The 21403-nt window shown below is 40.7% G+C and overlaps 1 protein-coding gene across 1 annotated transcript in view; it reads right to left on the minus strand.

The window, feature by feature from the left end:
- Window positions 1-21403, minus strand: part of phip (pleckstrin homology domain interacting protein) — a 65476-nt gene that overhangs the window by 12586 nt on the left and 31487 nt on the right. Inside the window, exons 22-39 of the mRNA XM_057822097.1 lie at window positions 20913-21010; window positions 18678-18885; window positions 18501-18611; window positions 15733-15840; window positions 13978-14102; window positions 13819-13901; window positions 13635-13746; window positions 10747-10808; window positions 10521-10676; window positions 8775-8895; window positions 8571-8696; window positions 8155-8230; window positions 8024-8083; window positions 5948-6100; window positions 4121-4273; window positions 3825-4039; window positions 3531-3757; window positions 1156-1302 (exon numbers count right to left, since the gene is read on the minus strand). Of these exons, the coding sequence (XP_057678080.1) occupies window positions 1156-1302; window positions 3531-3757; window positions 3825-4039; window positions 4121-4273; window positions 5948-6100; window positions 8024-8083; window positions 8155-8230; window positions 8571-8696; window positions 8775-8895; window positions 10521-10676; window positions 10747-10808; window positions 13635-13746; window positions 13819-13901; window positions 13978-14102; window positions 15733-15840; window positions 18501-18611; window positions 18678-18885; window positions 20913-21010 (2341 nt within the window). The remainder of the gene's footprint in view (window positions 1-1155; window positions 1303-3530; window positions 3758-3824; window positions 4040-4120; window positions 4274-5947; window positions 6101-8023; window positions 8084-8154; window positions 8231-8570; window positions 8697-8774; window positions 8896-10520; window positions 10677-10746; window positions 10809-13634; window positions 13747-13818; window positions 13902-13977; window positions 14103-15732; window positions 15841-18500; window positions 18612-18677; window positions 18886-20912; window positions 21011-21403) is intronic.

The raw sequence follows: 21403 nt of genomic DNA on the forward strand, positions 1-21403 counted from the left end.
CACTTTCTGTAGTTCTTCACCAGGTTTTCACATATGGAAACGGGGATTTTGCCTGATTCGATTAGATTGGATTGAGGTCTGGAGACTGGCTAGGCCACTCTAGAACCTCGATATGCTTTTAGGCAGGCACTCCTTAGTCAGCTTGGCCGTGTGCTTCGGATCATTGTCATGTTGGAGGATCCAGCCACAACTCATCTTCAAATCTCTACCTGAGGGAAGGAGGTTGTGGCACAAAATCTGATGATACATTTCGACATTCATTTTCTTCTTTATACAGTACAGTCGTCCTGTCCTCTTTGCCAAAAAGCAGCCCCAAAGCATGTTTCAACCCCCATACTTCACAGTGGGGATGGTGCTCTTGGGATTGACATCCTTCGTTTTCTTCAACAAACGACGAGTAAAGTTTGCACCAAAAAGTTCTACTTTGGTCTCATCTGACCACATGACCCTGCATCATTCAGATTGTCCCAGGGAAACGTCAGGCGGGCCTTCACATGTACTGGCTTCAACAGGGGAACCCTTGGAGCAATGCATGATTTTAAACCATTGTAGCGTAAGTTCTACTGAAACTGTGCATCTAGCTCTCTTCAGGACATTGACCAGCTCCTACTGTGTAGTTCTAGGCTGAGCCCTCACTTTTCTTATCATGAGTGATGCCCCATGAGGACAGATTCTACATGGAGCTCCAGTTCAAGGTAGATTATCAATCATGTTTAGCCTTTTCCGTTTTCTAACAGTTGCTGCAACTGTTGATTTATTCTCACCAAGCTGCTTTCCAGTTGTCCCATAGCCTTTTCCAGCTTTGTGGAGCGCAACACAGGTCACAATAATGGGCTCAAACAGGTGGTGGGTGGGTGGTTACTCATGGGGTAAAGGTAGACTTTTGTTAAGGTACACTGACAACTCTTTGAGTGTCATAATTATTGCTGATTCTCAGGGGTACAAATACTTACAAACCCCAGTAAATTACAAATAAATTACCCCAAAAAAATCATACAATGTGAGTTTCAGATTTTAAAAAAAAAATTATGTCTCTTTAAGTGGAAATGCATCTATGATTGAAATTTCAGACCTCTACCTATTTTCTAAGAGGGTGAACTTGCAAAATCACGAGGGGTGCAAATACTTCTGCTCCTCACTATATACTGTACATACCTGATCTTCTCACAGGTGTCCTCAGTTTCCGCCGAGTGCTTCCAGCTGCACCACCTTCCACAGCCGGGGAGGGTTTCGTCTTCTCAGCTGCTGCGGGTGGCGTGGAGGCGGAGACAACACTTTGAGTTCTCAGTGAGCGTGTCGACTCTAGGATTAGGGGGGGAGACGTCACTTGATACAAACTAAAGTCACACATAGTCATACACTACATAATGCTTCACATATTTTTTTTTAATTGTTGGAAATAACTACTCTTTAGCCCCTTTCAGACTTATATCCCGGTAAATTCCCGTGTAAGGTGACGCAGGATTTAGCCGTGTCATGGCTTTCACACATGGAAAAATGTCTGGGAATATACCTGGTTGTATGTATGAAAGTGGCTTGATTTATCCTGGGTTGGCGTCTCGGCGCTCTCTGTGGTGGGAGGGCGGCTGGCGCGATTTTATAACCCGGACATTACGTCATTTTTGGTAGGCATCTGCTTTCACATTCTGTTGGTCAGATCCTGTTTTGTTACAGAGCCGGTTGTGGGAGTGTTCACGGCGTCTTACCTGCAGCCAATTCAAGCTCATCAAGAGATTTAGGAGAAGGGTGAATAAATATTTACTTGCTGGGCGCCATTTGACACCTTGTACTCTCGAATTTCGTGCATTTGCTACCTTGTTTGTCTGCCGCCCTTGTTTTGACATCCTCTACGTTGTGCTGGCATTTGAGTGTATTTATTTTGTTGTCTTATCGGCTTTCTACCTACCGCTTAGGTTAGTGTAATTGATCCCTGTCAACCTACTGTCACGGACCCATTGTGTTATAACCCTTTTCCGCGATCGCGTGTATTTTTGTTTGTATTTACTAAACCCTTGAACGCATCCCTCCGTTGTTGTCTTCTTTGAGGTACAACCTTGTTTCCGCATTTGGGGACCCTAACATCAGCAACAAAATAAACCGCACATTTCCAAAGATGGACGGTGGACTCTTTTTCTTGGCTCTACGATCCAGTAGCAACTTAATTTCGTTATGCTTGCAGTTTAAGTTTGCCATTTTCAGTTTGCCATGTTGATATTTGTGATGTTTGTTTACCACTTTTCATCTTAATTCAAAGAAAGAGGAAATAATGATCAGCCCGCCATAATATTTACGTCATCAGCCTTTGTGCTATGACACGGGAATCAAACGCCTGCTTTCACACATGCCCGCATAAATGTTCGCATAATCTCTGTCAGTTTGCTTTCACACACAGTTTAAATCCCGGGATTTTAACAGTGTTCATGTATGTGTGAAAGGGGCTTTTGTTAATTTTTCAATATTTATATATATATATATATATTTTTTTGTCGAGAACCGATAATAAATTGAAGAAAAAAAAGAAAAAAAAAAACTAGGGATGCCAAATTTATCGCGTTAACGGGCGGTAATTAATTTTTTAAATGAATCACGTTAAAATATTTAACGCAATTAACGCATGCGTGGCACGACCCACTCACGCATTACCGCAAATAGCCTACAATGACGCCGTTTTACTTATATACAGAGCTAAGGGGCAGCGACAAGTGAGTGGAATAGATTCAAGCATTCATTGAAGCCGTGCTTTTAATTGGCAAAAGCTTTAACATCTCTCCCACAACAACTATTTATAAGCGACGTTGGGACGAATGTCAGGAGTTGATCTTTTTCTTAACACCCTGTATTGTACCCAACGCAGAGAAGATATAGCATTTGCAGCCACCACACAGTCATGGTTGCACCACTTCCCATCATGCATTTGGGCAGAACAGTTAAGATGCTACAGTATCATTGACTGAAAGCTCAACAAATACACTAGATGGCAATATTTAGTCACAATATACAAACTCACATTTATCCTTTAAGAATTCCAAGTCTTTCTATCCGTGGATCCCTTTCACAGAATGTTAATAATGTTAATGCCATCTTGTGGATTTACTGTTATAATAAACAAATACAGTACTTATGTACAGTATGTTGAATGTATATATCCGTCTTGTCTCATCTTTCCAGTCCAACAATAATTTACAGAAAAATATGGCATATTTTAGAGATGGTTTGAATTGTGATTAATTACGATTAATTAATTTTTAAGCTGTAATTAACACGATTAAAAAATTTTAATCGTTTGACAGCCATAATAAAAACATAACGAAAAGTTATTTGCTCCAAAACTCAAAAGATTTAGTTTAATTTTGAGAAAATTGAAGTGTCTTTGCTTCTTAATTTAAATTGTTACATTAAAATGTCAAAAACATTCCATCCGCCATTTCAGGCCTTCATTTGATTTTCATCCAAAGCAAATAACAAAAAAAAAGCTTAGAATATTTTTAAAAATTGTAATTTATTTAAAATTATTATATTTGTGATCTGACCTGCAGGGCTGGCATTGGGCACAGAAGCTGACGAGGGTGGCGAGTGTGCATAATGTCTTGCTGCGCTGCGCGTGCGTCCGACACCCGGTGTGTCGGTCTTTCCGTTGAGCAGCGGAGGCGTGTTCTTTGGGGTGAGGTTCTGCCTTAGGGACGGGGGCCGTGAAGGAGGCGGTGTCGGCTCTCGTCTACTCATCACCCTGGATGAGACGCGCCTCTTCCTTTCCGGGCTACGAACAAGGCAGGGTCACATCACATGACTGCTGCTTAAATTAGAAGACATATGTGAACTGTTACCTTGACGCTGTGCTGCTGGAGGGAGATTCGCTGCGCCGCCGCCTCTTGACGTTGTGCCGTGTGGGTCGCTGCTCAGGGGTGGAGTTACGGGTCTGGCGCTCGGCGGTCCGTCGCGTCAACTTATCCGTCAGGCCGTGGATGGCCTTGTAGTCGGCCAGGATGGAGCTCATATGCTCCTCAAAGAGGGCAGACAGCCTCAAACTCATGCTATAGATCTGATTTTTTGGGGGGTGTTGAAAACATATTATTTGTATTTTCAATTCATTTCAATAGTGATGCCGGTGCATTTCTCTTACCCGGGATTTCTTACTGGGTGTGTACGCTTTGGAATTACTAAAGATGAGTCGCACGTCCTTGGAGAGCTGGATGGGCGTCTGGTATTTGTCTGCAGTTAGTGTGTTGAGGACGGTGCCAAAGTCCATTGGCGAATCTACGATCTGGAGGTAATCCTGGCTCAGGAAAAGCAGGATAGGCAAAAAAAAAAAAAAAATAAGGCAAATGAATGACTAATGCTGCACAACAACACTGCATACTCGAGTACATAAAAACATAAAAAAACACATCGACAGCCTGTCGTGTGCATGCCCAAGCACCAGGTGGTGCTAAAATACCTTATAAAACATCTTTTTACTCCCAAATTGTGATCTTGCTACATTATCACTGTATCAATACATGTACATAGATTTAACTATCAGTTGACGGGACACGAGGCCAATCTATAGGGGACCTATGTTCAAAAACTTAAAAGTTAAATATTTCCAAAACCACAGCCGCAACCAAACTTAAACCATAACAGGCACATCCATTAGGCATATATGAATCTCCATGAGCAGCGACATCAAAAAATTCAAAATTGTTCCCAAATAAAATCCAGATTAATTATTTTTTATACAAGTATAACAAAACTTAAAATGGCTATAAAATTCTCAGATTTTAGGCTAGATGCACAAAAATCTCCAAATGCAGAGATAATCACCTATATTTTCAAGATCAATGGCAATATTTAATAACATGTTTTTGCCCAAAACAGCTTTTTTTTTTTTTTTTATTTAGTGTAAGTTTTCAACAGCTAATAAATCACTCAATTTCAGACACTTAATACTTGAGAAAAGAATGCAGAATTACCTTAATTTTACTCAACAAATGCAAAATTCGCATTTTCCTACATACAATCACAACTTATTTAGGTTGATTTCCGACGTTGCTATTGTCTCAGCACGGAGGCACGTCTTGCCGGCTAGCTGGTCCTCGTCATTTTTAGATTGAAATTTTACATAAAATAAAACACATAAAATGATAAATGGATGCAGAAATGGTTAAAGTACTACTTTTTTGCCCAAAAATGGGCAGTTGGCTGAAAATTACCTGATCGTTTGAATGTAAACCTACGCTACTGTGTAGAGATATAACATGGTGGCCATCACAAAACAAAGAGCTTTTTAAGTTGAAAATTCTTCTACATAAATGCGTACATGCCACAATTTCTATAGATATGAACATAGAACAGTCTAGATTCTCGGTTAAAAAAAACAAAACATAAACAAAAACAAAAAAAAACGGGCAGTTATCATTCATTTTACGTAAATATTTTGAGCTAAAAATTACACTATTGAGAAAATAGAACGTGGCGGCCATCACAAAACAAAGTTGAAAAATCTAGTGAATAAATGCGTACGCTCCTGAATTTCTATAGATGTGAACATAGAACAGTCTAGATTCTTGGTTAAAAGCAAAAAAAAAAAAAAAAAAAAATCACTCATTTTATGTACATATTTCGAGCTAAAGTTACGCTAATTTTTTCCATATTTTTTTTTCACGTTTCAAAGTGCATGGATGGCCCTATTTTATATAATAATTACTTTGAATCCTCGACCAAATCACTCTTGAGAAACTCGTTTGAATGCAGCCTGTTTGAGTTTATCACAGGTAAAGCCAAATGCTCTGCCTGGGTCGGCCCCCAACGGGAAGGTTTGGCACAATGTTTATGGGAGCTGTCTTGTCAACTGATAGTGAAGTCTATGATATGTAACTTTAAATAACAGCAATATTGCAATATATTCTGCGACTGACAACCCTCCTGTATACTCTTAAGTATGTGGACTAATCATCCAAGTTGTACTTACCGGGTACTCCTGCAGGTCCACGGGTTCTCTAAAAGGTTCTGAGTCCTCACATTGAAAAATGAGGTCCAAAAGCTCCTTGCAGCGTCCTCGCCACGCTTGAGGGTCGTACGAGGGCGGCCGCGTGCGCAAGTGTCGCCGGGTTGGACGCCGCTCCTGTGTATGGTGATATCATCATCACAAATGGTAAGACTACAGAAACCAGACCAGTCAGACATAATGTAAATCAATGTTTTTTTTCTCTATATTTCACATTTTTAACTACCGTAATTTTCGGACTGTAAGGCGCACCTGCCTATAAGCCGCCACCCACCAAATTTGACGCAAAAACGAAAACCTCACTGTATTATGGGATTTTTACACCAAAAGATATTAACTGGTAACGATTTATTTGACAGCGGATTCATAAGACTGTCGTAAGATCAAATGAACCACTATGAAGCTTTGAACAAAATTGCTTAAAGAAGCTTCATTTTGTCATCACTGCTGTGTTGGGGGAGACAGTCAACCCCTGCTGCCACCTGCTGTCAACACTGTTGTCATCCAACATGCCTCCTAGCATGCCTTGCAGCTCTACAGATGTATGTAACAATCAAAATTCATGTTCTGTGCCAAATATTTTTTCAGTTACTGTTCCAGTTGTTTCATTAATTGCTAGTTATGGTGTTTGGTAACACTTTATTTGACAAGACTGTCATAATTATGACATGACACAGTCATGAGCATGAATGAATGCTTATAACAGATGTCATTTAGTGTCATCCGGAAAATTATCTCACTTTTGAATGGATGTAAAAGATCCGAGCTGGACATATACAGTGCCCTCCATAATTATTGGCACCCCTGGTTAAGATGTGTTTTTTAGCCTCTAATAATGTTCTTTTAAATTCAAATAATATGGGACTTTAATGGGAAAAAAAAGAAAAATCCAACCTTCAATACAAGTGCATTTATTCAGTGGGGGAAAAAATCCCACATAAAGAAATAATTATTTGACATCAAATAATGTGTGTCACAATTATTAGTACCCCTGGTGTTAATACTTTGTACAACCCCCTCTTGCCAACAAAACAAGGTCTGGGGACTGAGATGGCCATGGGAGGAGCTTGATTTTGTGTCTGGTGAACCATTTCTGTGTAGATTTGGACATATGTTTAGGGTCATTGACTTGCTGTAAGACCCAGTGACGACCCATCTTCAGCTTTTGGGCAGAGGGCAACAGATTTTGATTTAAAACGTCCTGGTATTTCAAAGAATTCATGATGTCATGCACCCTAACAAGGTTCCCAGGGCCTTTGGAAGCGAAACAGCCCCACAGCATCACTGACCCACCCCCATACTTCACAGTGGGTATGAGGTGCTTTTCAGCATACACATCTTTCATGGCACGCCAGAACCACTTAGAGTGTTTGGTTCCAAAAAGCTCAATCTTGGTCTCATCTGACCAAAGCACACGGTCCCAGTTGAAGCCTGGGGTGCTATGAGGTTCTTTTCAGCATGCGCATCTATGAGGTTCTTTTCAGCATGCGCATCTTTCGTGGCACGCCAGACCAACTAACTGGGACCATGTGCTTTGGTCAGATGATAATTGTGACACACATTTTTTGATGTCAAATAATTATTTCTTTACGTGGGAATTTTTCCCCACTGATAAATTGAATTTTTCTCTTTTTTTCCATTAAGGTCCCATTTTATTTGAATAAAAAAAAAATATTAGAAGCTAAAAAACACATCTTAACCAGGGGTGCCAATAATTATGGAGGGCACTGTATGGAGTTTGTGACATAATTTGCCAGATGACACTTTATGACATCTGTCATAAGCATTTAGTGCTGCCCATGATAGTGTCATGTCATATGACGGTTTTATGATAGTCTTATGTCAAATAAAGTGTTACCTCTTAACCCAAATAAATCAACAAATAAACCGCACTGGACTATAAGCCACAAGATTCAAAATTAGGGAAAAAAGTAGCTGCTTATAGTCCGAAAATCACGGTACATTTTATTTTTTGCTCAATTCAATTCTTTTTGTATCACTGAGAGAATCAGTGATACAACTTTTACAAGGAGAGGGGACCTTGTGGTTTTGTGTGGAGGTTCCTGGTGTACTCGTGTCCTCATCGTCCTCTTCCTCATCCTACATGGTGAGCAAACACATTAATCTTCTTATACTAAATTTGTATTTGGTCGATGCTTTGAGAAACACACCTCATCTTCAGAGTCAGAGAAGGTGGCCTTCTTCAGAGTTTTGTAGAGTGGCATTAGGTCTGACGCACTTTGGTCCCTGAGAAAGGAACAACAAAGCATAAAGTCGGTCAGTGTTAGCTCACCATCAATGCACAGTATTTTCTCTTTGTTTTAGTAAGTCATTTCCTTAGTGACTGACTTCCTGTTCCTTGTTTTGTGACTGAGATCCAATCATTTGTTGTGGTGTTTAACTGCACCTTACACCAAGGGAAGTTTTGACTTTGACAGGCTCTTCAACTTTTGTCATGTTGTGTGCATTTCATAGCATATTTCATTACACTTTTAACAGTATTCCTCATTGTGCTACATTCTCATGAAAACAATGCAAATCCGTGAAATAATCACCAATTCATTGAAAAACAAAATGCCCCACTCACTTAATGAACTGCAGCATGAGGTCGGAGACAAACTTGGCAGTGGTGACGATAAAGGAGCCCGGCTCATTAAACGTTTGAGCATTGTGCTCCACGTAACGAACTTCCCACATCAGAGACGACAGTCGTCTACAAAGCCGAAGCGCACACAAAACACACATTAATCCAATGTGTTTAATCCTATCAGACGCACTCTGACTGAGATACCTGTAAAAGCGGTTGACCAGCCTTTGGCGTATGGTGCTGAGGTCCGTGACGTAAGCCACCACTGTGCAGTAGGTGGGGTACGCTTGAAGGTCCACCGGGAAAGCAAACGGCGCCGCAATGTCTGCAAACAAAAAAAAAAAAAAGGTTTGTGTTAAACAAACATCTGCACTTTAAAATGCGTATGACACCAAAAAGCATGTTATTTCATATTTCACGCAGTGTTTTATGCTCCTGAATGAAATGGACCGCTTGGATGTGTGTGGAAGCGATCGTTTTATATATTCAATTTTTGAATCCCGCGCCATAAAAATGAGTAACTTCCAGCTCCGGTCTAGGGTTTAGGATTAATATGAATGTGACGTCACCCGGGTCAGCATCTCACAATACAGCATTGCTTTATAGCATCCAGATGGACTACGGTTTCAGCTGATTTTGCGGATTAATTTGTTTATTTTTCACATCACGCCAGTCAAATGTGCTGCAGGGATTTGTTGCTGCACGAGGGAGCGGCGTGTGAGCCTTTTTAGGTTTCAGAAGGTTCCCGTTCATCCCAGAGATCGACCAAGACACGTGTGTGACAACCGTGGGATCATTGGACATATGAGGAAGTGAGTAAACATCGTGTTTTGTATTGTGTCAAATACTGTGATCATGGCACACGTTTTAATACGGAAGTGGCTTGCATTTTGTGGCTGACAATGCTCCTTGTCCACCGAGAATGCCACTCGCCCGACGACTGGCGGCTTGTCGCCCCCCCCCCCCCCCCCGGAAAAGCGCTATACTCGGCTTATTGCCCTGCTTCGAAAAGCAAAAATAAGACTGGTTTGTTTACATTCTCCGAAGCCGTGGCAGATAAATGACAAAAGCCGGACCAACTACGGTAGCATAAAATATCGTTCAGCAAGTGCGACAGTAAAGGTGAAGTCAACAGTTTGGACCATTAAGGAGTAATTTTGCAATGTCGTCCTGAATGAATGCATTTTGAATATTTCATATTCCCTTTAGCACAAGACTGTTATTTATCATGACCATACTATTTATTAAGCAATTGGGGAAAAATACTTCAATAAAAAGAATATCCTGTAAAACTATTGGAGTAGAGATTGAAACAATTACATTTTGCGGCTCGTCGCATTTTCTTCATTCTGAATAATTCCCCCTCAATGGGCTGAATTCTAAATGAGATGAAACCATGACCCTTCAGACGTCATCCTCCTGTTGGGGATGCTAGAGCCCTATAATGGTAGGCGTGGCTAAACAGCAGATTAAAAGACTAATTTCTCATCATCTGCGCTTTGCCAAATTGTTGTATATAGTTGAATCGTCTCAAAATATGGTTCTAATACACATAATAATGCTATTCAAGACTGTTTTATCCTGCCATACGCACTAGATAACGCTGCACGATTAATGTGACACAATTAGAGCTGTCCCGAACGTCGACGTCATCAATGAAGTAAATGCGTCGACAAGCACAACATCCCGTCGACGGTTAATGTTTATTTGTACTTTAATAAAGAATCTAAGTGTTCCAAATTTTTTTGTGCATTAATAAGCATCAACAAAAATGTCATTGCTATATTAGTAAAAAATAAATAAATAAATTATTCGATTCATCCACTAATCGTAAAAATAGTCTGCTGACTAATTGGGAGAAAATTAGTCGTTTGGGATAGCCCTAGACACAATTGCCAAATATTCTATTTAATGAAAACCATGATTTCGCGAATGCTGGTCAAGTCCTACCCAAAGTACAGAGTTGGTCGATGGCTTTGATGATGCGCTCGCATTCGTCGGCACGCGTGCGGCATCCCCATTCGCCATCCAGAGGCACGTATAGAAGCTCACGATGCTCCTCCTCTGTGAGCGGAACGCTGGTGCCCAGCTCGTCTGGGAACGACGCTGAGGGAGAAAAGATGTGTTGGAAAATATGGGACTTCGAAGAAGCTTGTTGTATGTTACAAAGACTCACCTTCGTCAGGAATGAGCTCCATATCCCATGGACTCATCTTCTCTGTGTCGCCATTATCCCAGCTGAAACCAGAATATTGTTAGTTATTAACACATTTTTTTCAAGCCTAGTTTTTAACTCATTGGCCCATTCACTCAACACCTTAGAGCAGGGGTGGGCAAACCGGTCCTCCTGGTCTTTGTTCCAACTGACCCAGCACAGATAGTTTAACCAATGCGGTTTCAGCAGAAATGAGAAGCACCTGACTGCAATCGACTGATTGCACTTGTAAAACAGCAGATTGGTGAAAAGATGTCCTCTTAATGGGTTGCAACAAAAACCCGCACCCACTGCGGCCCTTTGTGGAATAGTTTGCCCACCCCTGCCTTACAGGTTCAAGACAGACATGCTACCTGTACACTAGAGTTGAAAGTGCGATTACTCGAATCATTAGAGTAACTGGATTTTAAAAATTGATCGAGAATAGACTTCATAATGATATTGATGGGTCAGATTCAACCTTCACTGCGCCACGCCTTCAAGTAGGGGGCCATTCCACAATCCGCTTCAGTTATTCGCAGTCAGTCGCAGTGACACATGCAGAAATTTGTTGTTTTATTTTTTTCTAGTCACATCTGAGATGCAGTTGTTGCTGGTTTCAACAACGTACATCTAAAATAAAGACATTGATAGTCTAAAAATGGTGCAATATTAGGTAAAATGTCTTGTTTTCTCATGTATATTTATAAGTGATCTTTACCCCAAAAAATATGTCTGATCCGATTACCGTATTTTTCGGACTATAAGTCGCGTTTTTTTTTTCATATTTTGGCTGGGGTTGCAACTTATGCTCAGGAGCAACCTATGTGTGAAATTATTAACACATTATGATATCATTTCACATGTTATTTTGGTGTTTAGGAGTGACACTGATGGTTTGGTAAACTTTTTAATATGTTCTTTATGCTATAGTTATCTGAATAACTCTTAATAGACCCTACCCACGTGACGTCACAACTCCGCTGTCCTGACTGGTGCCGCCCACTTGTCCGGCAACACATCGTGTTGACCTGTTACGGCTACGTACATTCCTCCTATTTACGACGTGTTTTTCTGTTCGTTAACATTAATAATCAAAATGGTGAAGGCGTGTGTGGCGGTCGGTTGCAATAACAGAGAAGATAGACGGAGAGACTTGAAGTTCTACCGGATTCCGAGAGACACGGAGAGGAGAGAGCGAGATGGGCTGCTGCAATTCGACGAGAAAATCTGTGGTAATCGTTTGGAGCCCAGTTATGTAGTATTCATTTTATATCTGGTAAGATGCATTTAATATATATTTAGAGGGTTTTGGGCTGACAACCACAATTAAGATCATTGCTAGGCTAATCGCCGACAACATACACGTATGTATGTAGTGAGTGCTATCGCTAAACCATATAAACATTAAAAGCCCTAGCTCCATTGACAAATGACATGAAATACATTAGACTTGACAGTGGATGTTAGCAAGAAAAAAAGATTTTGAATTGAAAATTTCGTAACTCACCTTCCGAGCACAAGAATCCTGCCGAATTTTCGTGTACGAGGACCTGTTTCACCCAACCAGCAACGTAGCATTTATAAGCCTCCAAGCTCTTAAAGTTTTTCAAACTTTCGTGAGAATAGGCTGATTTTGTGTGGACAAGATAGTTGTAAATATCAGGGTCAGGCAGAGACGGTGAAGGCAGCCGGTCAAAAATCATCGATTTAGGCATCAAATATGGATCTGGCGACTGTATAGAACGACGCTTTTCCACATAACGCCTTTTATGCAACACATCCAGTGAGTTTACGGCATCAGAAAGCACCGGGTCTTCCATGAAATGCATTTTAAATTCCTCGATCAATTGAAACCAATGCTAATACAGAGACAAAATGACGGACAAGTGGGCGGAACCATACAGCGAGCACGTGGTTTTATGACGTCGGTGGGTAGGCTCTATAGCTATGGCCACGTTCGCGTTCTGCCTTTGGCAATGTGTGTTCAATTGTATTATTGACTTTTTTTTAATATTGAAATGCATGCTTTTAGTTTGTGGTGCTTTCACGCCCACCTGGGGGCGCACTCGCACTTGTTTATGTGAAGAGCGCTCACACGCCAGAAGAAGATGGACAGCTAAGTAGCTCTGAGTGAGTGGGTGAGTTAGCGAGAGAGAACCACGTCTGCGAACCTACGTTCATTGTTTATGCTTTTAAAATATCCCTACAGAGGCAACGCCTGTGTGTATCATCTTTTCTGTTGTTTTTGTGTTTTTCACTCGCGATCGGACACTTAGAGCCAGTTGTGTGGGTGTTTGAACGATGTGCTAATGCTAGCGAACGCATGCTAACCGTTTATGTCATTGCTGTAAACAACCTAATTATCATTTATTTACGTTGATGCGAACATGTTTGGTATCGAGGACCAAATTGATTCAGCAAATTATACGGACGTCCAGCATTGTCATTTGGTAGTTCGCTGTATAGCCAGGACCGAGCCGTAGCGTCCTGGTGAGGACAGTATATTCGCATTTCGTTGTTCATGCACTGTACACTGTACATTTATTCAACATGTTGTTCTCTATTGTATTTTTATATTAAATTGCCTTTCAAGATGACATATCTGTTCTATGTGTTGGATTTTATCCCCCAAAAATGCGACTTATACTCCGGTACGACTTATATGTTTTTTTTCTCTTTGTTGGGCATTTTATGGCTGGTGTGACTTATACTCAGGTGCGACTTGTAGTCCGAAAAATACGGTACTTGATTAATCGATGGAATTTTCAGTAGAATACTCGATTACGAAAATATTCAATAGCTGCAGCCCTACTGAACACCCTTGTTTAATCATAGAAAATAGGCCTAAAATATTTGTGTGAGTTTACCAGACATTGTAGCAGAGAAACAGACTGTCGGGGTACTGCTGCTGATACGGCTCGTGACTCTCAATGGTGCCAAACCACCAGGCGTCGTCAATGACCGAGCGAAATCTGTCACCTGCACACAGGATATTATACTTTAAATTCTGCTTCTTGCTTTTTATAAAAACATCGCGCCTTGATACCTTACCGATAGTCCACTGTCTCTTCCTGGCATTGTCAAACTGCTGCCGTAGCACCAGAAAATCGATGACATCTGGCATGTCGTGGTACCTGTCACACAAAATCACCCATCCATTCATCCACTTTATACCTCACTTACTCATTGGTTCACTTTTATGATCTTTACTTCATGGAGAAGGATCCTCCAGTCAGTTTTCCAGTGTCTGGGTCAAGGAAGGCCAGCTTGAGGCAACATAACGCAGGCAAGCCGACCTCATACTTTATCCCTACAATCTTCATCAGTTCTTGCTCCTAACACATACACACACACAAATTATTTTATTTAGCTCATGAGTAAAACACCTCCTTCTTCAAAAGAATTTAAACTACAGTATGTTAAACATTTAGTTTTAGAGCAACACTATAACTTTTCAGCCTTTATAAAATATTTCCATCACATTTGTGATTATATGTCGACTGATAACTAGTTGAATGACACCTCTTTTACATCTTGAGGGGTTTTGTATCGCTTTCACCAGCACTAAATAACTTCGAGGAGGGTTCCTGCCACATATACAAACTACAAATGTGCTGACTGCTTTACGGCATACGTCACTACCCCATTTTCCCATTCATTATAAAGATGGAAGTCAATGCGAACGCTTCTACGCAAATTCTGCAAAGATGGCAGAGCAACAAAAGAGACAAAAAGTTTTGTCCGAGGAGAAAAAAAAAAGGAGGCTATCAGGATACTCAAGAGTAAACATTGGCCCGGCTTTCACTCGCTAGCGTGACGACCCCAGGCCCCCATCCAACGCTGACGAATTCGGGTTGGGTAGGGGATTTAGCCACACTAAGCCACGCGGCTGCTTACAGTCATTTACTATTGTTTAGCCACAATTAGATTCATTCTCAGTCATTTACTATTGTTTAGCCACAATTAGATTCATTCTCATTACCTTATTACAACTCATCTGTCACACAGCCGCTGGAAACAGAAACGTTGTTTAATCCATCTGCAGGCGACCGGGAGATTGATTTATTGATTGATGATTTTACGACACTATGCGAAGGTGTTCTGGTCCTCATGGGAAATGCAATCTTCCTTATGGCAAAACACTACCGCTTTTGTCCACTGGCGTCACTAAAATTGATTAAACTGAAAATTGTTGCTTTAATTTATTCAATTATTTGTGTTAGTCCTTTTTACAGCTATGTTACCTAAATCATTTGTTTAACTTTATATTTTTCTCTGTTGACTCATTGTAATTTGTGTCAACATACTATTATACATAAATGCCATGTGGCTTTCTTTTATGCAGTTGCTAATTCCATAGTAAAAACTCACCGCTGTTTTAGGCTTGTCACTCAATTTTTACTCAGTCTGACTACAATTAATGATATGAAAAATGAAGTTGATATTGGCCAGTATAATTTCAGGGTAGTTTCATATGTCTATCATATTTAGATTTTAACCTCGGGTAAGCGGGACAAAATGGATGGATGGAAAGAAGACAGAAATTTGAATGACTTAACTGAAGCATTGTTTTTCCTAAGAGTATCACTGAGCAGAATCCTCACGCAAGCAAAAATAACTCTTCCTTGGGGTTGAATTACTAAGAACAAGTTCTCAAAAAGAACCTGATAAGCACTTATCTAATCATCTGATTAATGGATGAAAGAGAATGTGTCAGTACAGAGAAAAGACACAGCTTACAACGTATCCTGGTAAAACTGTATTATTCCTACAATCCCAAAAAACTGCTGGTTTTTGTTATTGTCTTTGTAATTGGTTGACTCTCAGATGTGGCACAAACACACCAAAAAGTAGAAAATATAAAAAGTAGTATAAGCTGAGTCGTGAGAATTTGAACACATCACAGACTCAACTTGTTTTTGCTGCAGGCCGACTTTATTTTTTAAGTCAAAGAAATCTTCTTACCCGAAGCTCCATCTTATGCCAAGGTTGCTTCTTTGGGTTGATGCTGTAAATCTTCTTTTGCTTGGCCATCTCCACATATGCCTCGTGGCCCTGACGGAAGTAATAAACCTACACAAACAAAAACACAGCATTACACAAGATCACAGGGTGAGATGTCCTTCTGAGCATAAAGACAATAGTTACTAAAGATATTGGAAGAAACGATCATTGCGCTTGTTCTTGGGGGAGTTGTGATATATTGCGATATTATATTGCGATATCAAAATTTTTAAAAATTAAAAAAGACAATCTCCTGCAGTTCAAACCGAGCATCAGTTGGGGGAAGAAAGGTGATTTGAGTGACTTTGAACGTAGCATGGTTGTTGGTGCCCGAAGGGCTGGTCTGAGTATTTCAGAAACTGCTGATCTACTGTGATTTTCACGCACAACCATCTCTAGGGTTAACAGAGAATGGTCGGAAAAAGAAAAAATATCCAGTCAGCGGCAGTTCTGTGGGTGGAAATGCCTTGTTGATGCCAGAGGTCAGAGGAGAATGGCCAGACTGGTTCGAGCTGATAGAAAGGCAACAGTGACTCAAATAACCACCCGTTACAACCAAGGTAGGCAGAAGAAAATCTCTGAACGCACAGCACGCCGAACTTTGAGGCAGATGGACTACAGCAGCAGAAGACCACACCGGGTGCCACTCCTTTCAGGTAAGAACAGGAAACTGAGGCTACAATTTGCACAAGGTAATCGAAATTGGACAATAGAAGATTGGAAAAACGTCTGGTCTGATGAGTCTCGATTTCTGCTGCGACATTCGGATGGTAGGGTCAGAATTTGGCGTCAACAACATGAAAGCATGAATCCATCCTGCCTTGTATCAACGGTTCAGGCTGGTGTTGGTGGTGGTGTAATGGTGTGGGGAATATTTTCTTGGCACTCTTTGGGCCCCTTGGTACCAATTGAGCATCGTTGGAACACCACAGCCTACCTGAGTATTGTTGCTGACCATGTCCATCTCTTCATGACCACAATGTACCCAACTTCTGATGGATACTTTCAGCAGGATCATGCACCATGTCATAAAGCTGGAATAATCTCAGACTGGTTTCTTGAACATGACAATGAGTTTACTGTACTCAAATGGCCTCCACAGTAGGGCTGGGCGATATGGCCTTAAACATGTATCACGATAAATTGAGCAGATTTATCTCGATAACGATAAATGCCGATAAATTCGCCCAAGCGGACTGTTATATAATTTGAAAATCTGAATCAATGCATGAAATACAGATTAACTATTTCTTGTTGATTTATTTACCAGCATTCAATTTGATATACTGTATTTAACAATTGTACATGCAGTCTAAACATTAAGTTTATAAAAATGTATTGTAAGCAATAAGAATTCAAGTATGAACATTTATAACAGCGTGTATGACTTGAACAATGTACATTGTCAAAATCAATATGCCTGTGCAAACATGTAATTGTAACACAAATGACTTGCAGCTTGAACAGTACACTTCAAAAAGACAACTTATTGTTAATGGCTGCTGTGACATAATTATTAAATACAAGTGTTTACTTTATGGTTTAAGGGTCCCCCCCCAGTGCATTTTTCAATAAATGCACGCACAATAAAAATAGCTGGGGCCATTTCTCGGTCATTATAAGTTTTGCCGTTGGATTCTACTTTATGCTGAATGCTTTACCATCACAAAAGCTTTCAGAGGAATCACACACAGACAGATACAAAATAACGCCACATAGTAATTGCTAGATGCAGTCCGTGCTCAATCCACTCATTAAGTTCAGCCGTTTCGACAATGTTAGAGCCGCTATCCGACTCCATAACGTTCATTTGTAGCGTTAGCCGCTAGCTAGCGTTAGCCTCGCTACCAGTAGAAAACACTGAAAGCACCATCTCCGGAAATCGTGAGAACAAAGGAGGACAGCGGGTGAAAGCCCGTCTGGATGCCACCAAGAGTCTACTAAATGTCGGTTGAAAGTTTGGTGAACCTCCCTTAAGCCACACTCCATCACGTTTTGCTTGTAGCGTTAGCTGCTAGCGCTAGCTTACCGGGCTTTTGTTTGATTGGCTTCCTGATGATCACGTGACTCCCTACGTAAGCACATTCACTGCTTTCTTAAAGGGGAATGAACATAGACGAACAACACAGAATCAAAGCGGGATGAAAAGACTATATTTTCTTGTTTTATTAATTTACCGAATTTACCGACATGGTCAAAATTACGTCGGTCATCGTTAAGAATTTCGGTGACGGTAAATTTTCGGTTTACCGCCCTGCTCTACTCCACAGTCACCAGATCTCAATCCAATTGAGCATCTTTGGGATGTGGTGGAACGGGAAATTCGCATCATGGATGTGCAGCCGACAAATCTGCACCAACTGTGTGGTGCCATCATGTCAATATGGACCAAACTCTCTGAGGAATGCTTCCAGCACCTTGTTGAATCTATGCTATGAAGAATTGAGGCAGTTCTGAAGGCAAAAGGGGGGTCCAACCCGTTACTAGCATGGTGTACCTAATAAAGTGGCCGGTGAGTGTATATTGCCAAGCCTCCACACTTTTTGCATTGGTTGCACCTAATTTTTTTCTTAAGGTGCACCAGCACAAAATGTAGATGCACCCACATTTTTCATTGCATCACCTGTAACACTATACTTGTCACTCTTCATAACTTTCATATAATTCCTTCATTTATTAATCTCTAATAACTTTTCAGGTCCTTTAAATAAATATCTATCTCAACTTACCTCATCTCCCATCTGTGGAATATAAGGACATCTCCTGGGAAGCAGGTCCGTGATCCAGGAAGAGGGAAGCCACTCCTCTAAACTCAGTCCTTGCTCCTGAAACTCTGCTCTCTGCCAGACAAAATAGTTGGTTTTAAAAAGAAAACCGTATTTCTTCATCTTTTTTAACTAACAAACCTTCCTCTTCTCTTTTGGCTTTTTCTTCTTTGGTAGAGCGCCGTCCTTGTCGGCTTTGTCCTTCTTGCGTTCTTTTTTAGTGTCCCGCTTCTTGTCGCCGTCCTCTTCTGAGCTGCTGCTCTTCTTCTTCACTTTCACACTTTTCTTCGGCGGCTCCAAGTTGATGCCCGCGTCAGCTGTCCAGTCAGAATAATCGCTGGAATAATCACTGAGCAGACAAGAACAACAATCGTCAGGCTTTAGCTTGTGTCCTCATTGCATACCGTAAGTTTTGGACTATAAACCGCTACTTTTATCCTTCATTTTAAATCCTGCGGATTATAGTCCAGTGCATTTTATTTGGGTTAATAGATAACACTTCATACGCCAGTCATGATTGTGACATGACACTATCTTGGGCATTACTGAATGCTTATGACAGATGTCATTAAGTGTCAACCGGCAAATTATGTCACTAACTCCATTTATGTCCAGCTCGGATCTTTTACATCCATTCAAAAGACAGATAACTTGCTAAATAACACTAAGGCTACGTTCATACTACAGGTCTTAATGCACGAATCCGATTTTTTCGTCTTTTTCCGACTCGAGTGAGGCATTAACTTGACGGTCTGAACGTGACAAGTCGCATAGAACTGGACCATTTCAAATCCGATCTGGGTCACTTTCGTATGTGGTTCAAATCCGATCTGGGCCACATTTTTCCAGACTGTCGCGGCAGTCTGTACTGTCCACTCTCCCAAATCGGATTTCATGCAGCAATTACGTCATCAAATAGCGAGAGAGACGCTTACCGTAGTGGTGCCGCTGTGCGTTATTAGCGCCTAGCTTGCAGTGAACACGGCTTATGGGGAAGGGCTTGGCTTGACAACAGTCATAAAAAATGAAAATGGGTTGAGGATAAGCCTGAGAATGCTCAGTTTTCTCTCTGCTCCAAGTGAGCAATATTTCAACATTGCCTACACGGCCGAGAGTCGGGGCAAACTGCCCGTATGTGTGCGTGACGTGCACTGACCGTGCGTGCATGCTATCAATCCATATAAACTTTGAATATTAGCCTAAACGGGGATTATTTATGTCTGTTATTTGTGTCCTCCTTTTGAAAAGCAAAATATGATATCCCTGGAATGACGGATGACGTGTGTCATTTGTTTTGATGCTTCTGCGCATGCGGGTCGTCTTGCTCAGCGCGTGTCGGACCGCGAATTAGTGCGCATGCGTAATACTTGAACGGTCTCAATGGATAAAGGCAGTCTGAACGGGCACGCCAAAAAAAACGGATATGACAAAAAATCGGATTCGTGCATTAAGACCTGTAGTATGAACGTAGCCTAAATGACATCTGTCATTAGCAATTATTAATGCTCATGACAGTGTCATGTCATAATTATGATTGTCTAATGACAGTCTTATGGCTCCACTGTCAAATAAAATGTTACCAACTACCATAACTCGCAATTAATGAAACAACTAGAACAGTAACTGAAGAAGTAATTAGCACAGAACATGAATTTGAATGGTATTAACATCTGTGGCGCGGCAATGCATGCTAGGAGGCATGTTGGACAACAACAGTGTTGACAGCAGGTGGTAGCAGAGGTTGACTGTCTCCCCCAAGGGAGCAGTGATGGCCAAATGAAGCTTCTTGAAGCTTTGCAGCCAATTGGTTCAAAGCTTCATGGTTTTTCATTTGGTCTTATGAAAGCTGTATGATGCCGCTGTCAAATAAAGTGTTAACGGTTAATATATTTTGGTGTAAATATCCCATAATACAGTGAGGACAACTTCAGCTTATAGTCCAGAGCGGCTTATCTCTGAACAAATGCAGTTTCCGTTTCAAATTTGGTGGGTGGCGGCTTATAGTCCGGTGCTCCTTATAGTCCGAAAATTATATGTTATATTATACTAAAGACTGTCACGGTGATAAATGCATATAAACCTTGAACTAGGGTTGCTCATTAGCTTTACTCTTAGTTACACTCTTACATATAACCAGTTAAGCAATGCAGTTATGCAACTCAGTTTATCATTATAAATTTAAAGTATTAATTTATGAATGTTGTTTTTCTGTTTTGACAAAATACAAATTATTTGAAGAAGCTCTCATTTATTTTGTCTTTGGTAGATGTGGAATATGATTCAAGTGAATGCTGTGGAAAAGAAATGCTTGTTTGGTAACACGAAAAAAAAACAAACAGGAGTTTAAATTTTTAAGGCTATGATGTCCAGTCATACCTTGAACTGCTGTGATCATCAGGCCATGGCTCTTTTTGCTCTCCATCCTTCTCCTCTTCTGACGAGTGTCCATTGATCTGCCGTACCTCTGTCTCACCCTGACAACAAGCATGCAAGCACGGACACTTCCATTACTTAGCTAACTTTTCAAGTAGCATAGATCGCAATAGGTCAGAAAGAATACCATTTAATTGATCTTAAGAGACAGTTTGGATAATGTCTTAAAGCGGAAGTTCAGAAATTTTGACAATAGGCTTAATCTTCGAGTTAGCGGGGGTTAAATTAGTCGTTGGAGTTGATTTCACAAATTCCGTGCAGTTTGTTAGCTATTCAATCATTTCAGGGCTCCGGAGTGGCTGAGCTAGCATGAGTCAATGGTCCCTTCCTAGCCTTCCGATAAAAAAACGATAATAACATATCTAACATAGTCAAATAAATTCAAAATGCAGATCATTGTTTAAAATACCTATGCGGCTAAAACAAAGTGACAC

Source organism: Corythoichthys intestinalis, chromosome 19, assembly GCF_030265065.1.
Source record: "Corythoichthys intestinalis isolate RoL2023-P3 chromosome 19, ASM3026506v1, whole genome shotgun sequence".
Taxonomy (NCBI): Eukaryota; Metazoa; Chordata; class Actinopteri; order Syngnathiformes; family Syngnathidae; genus Corythoichthys; species Corythoichthys intestinalis.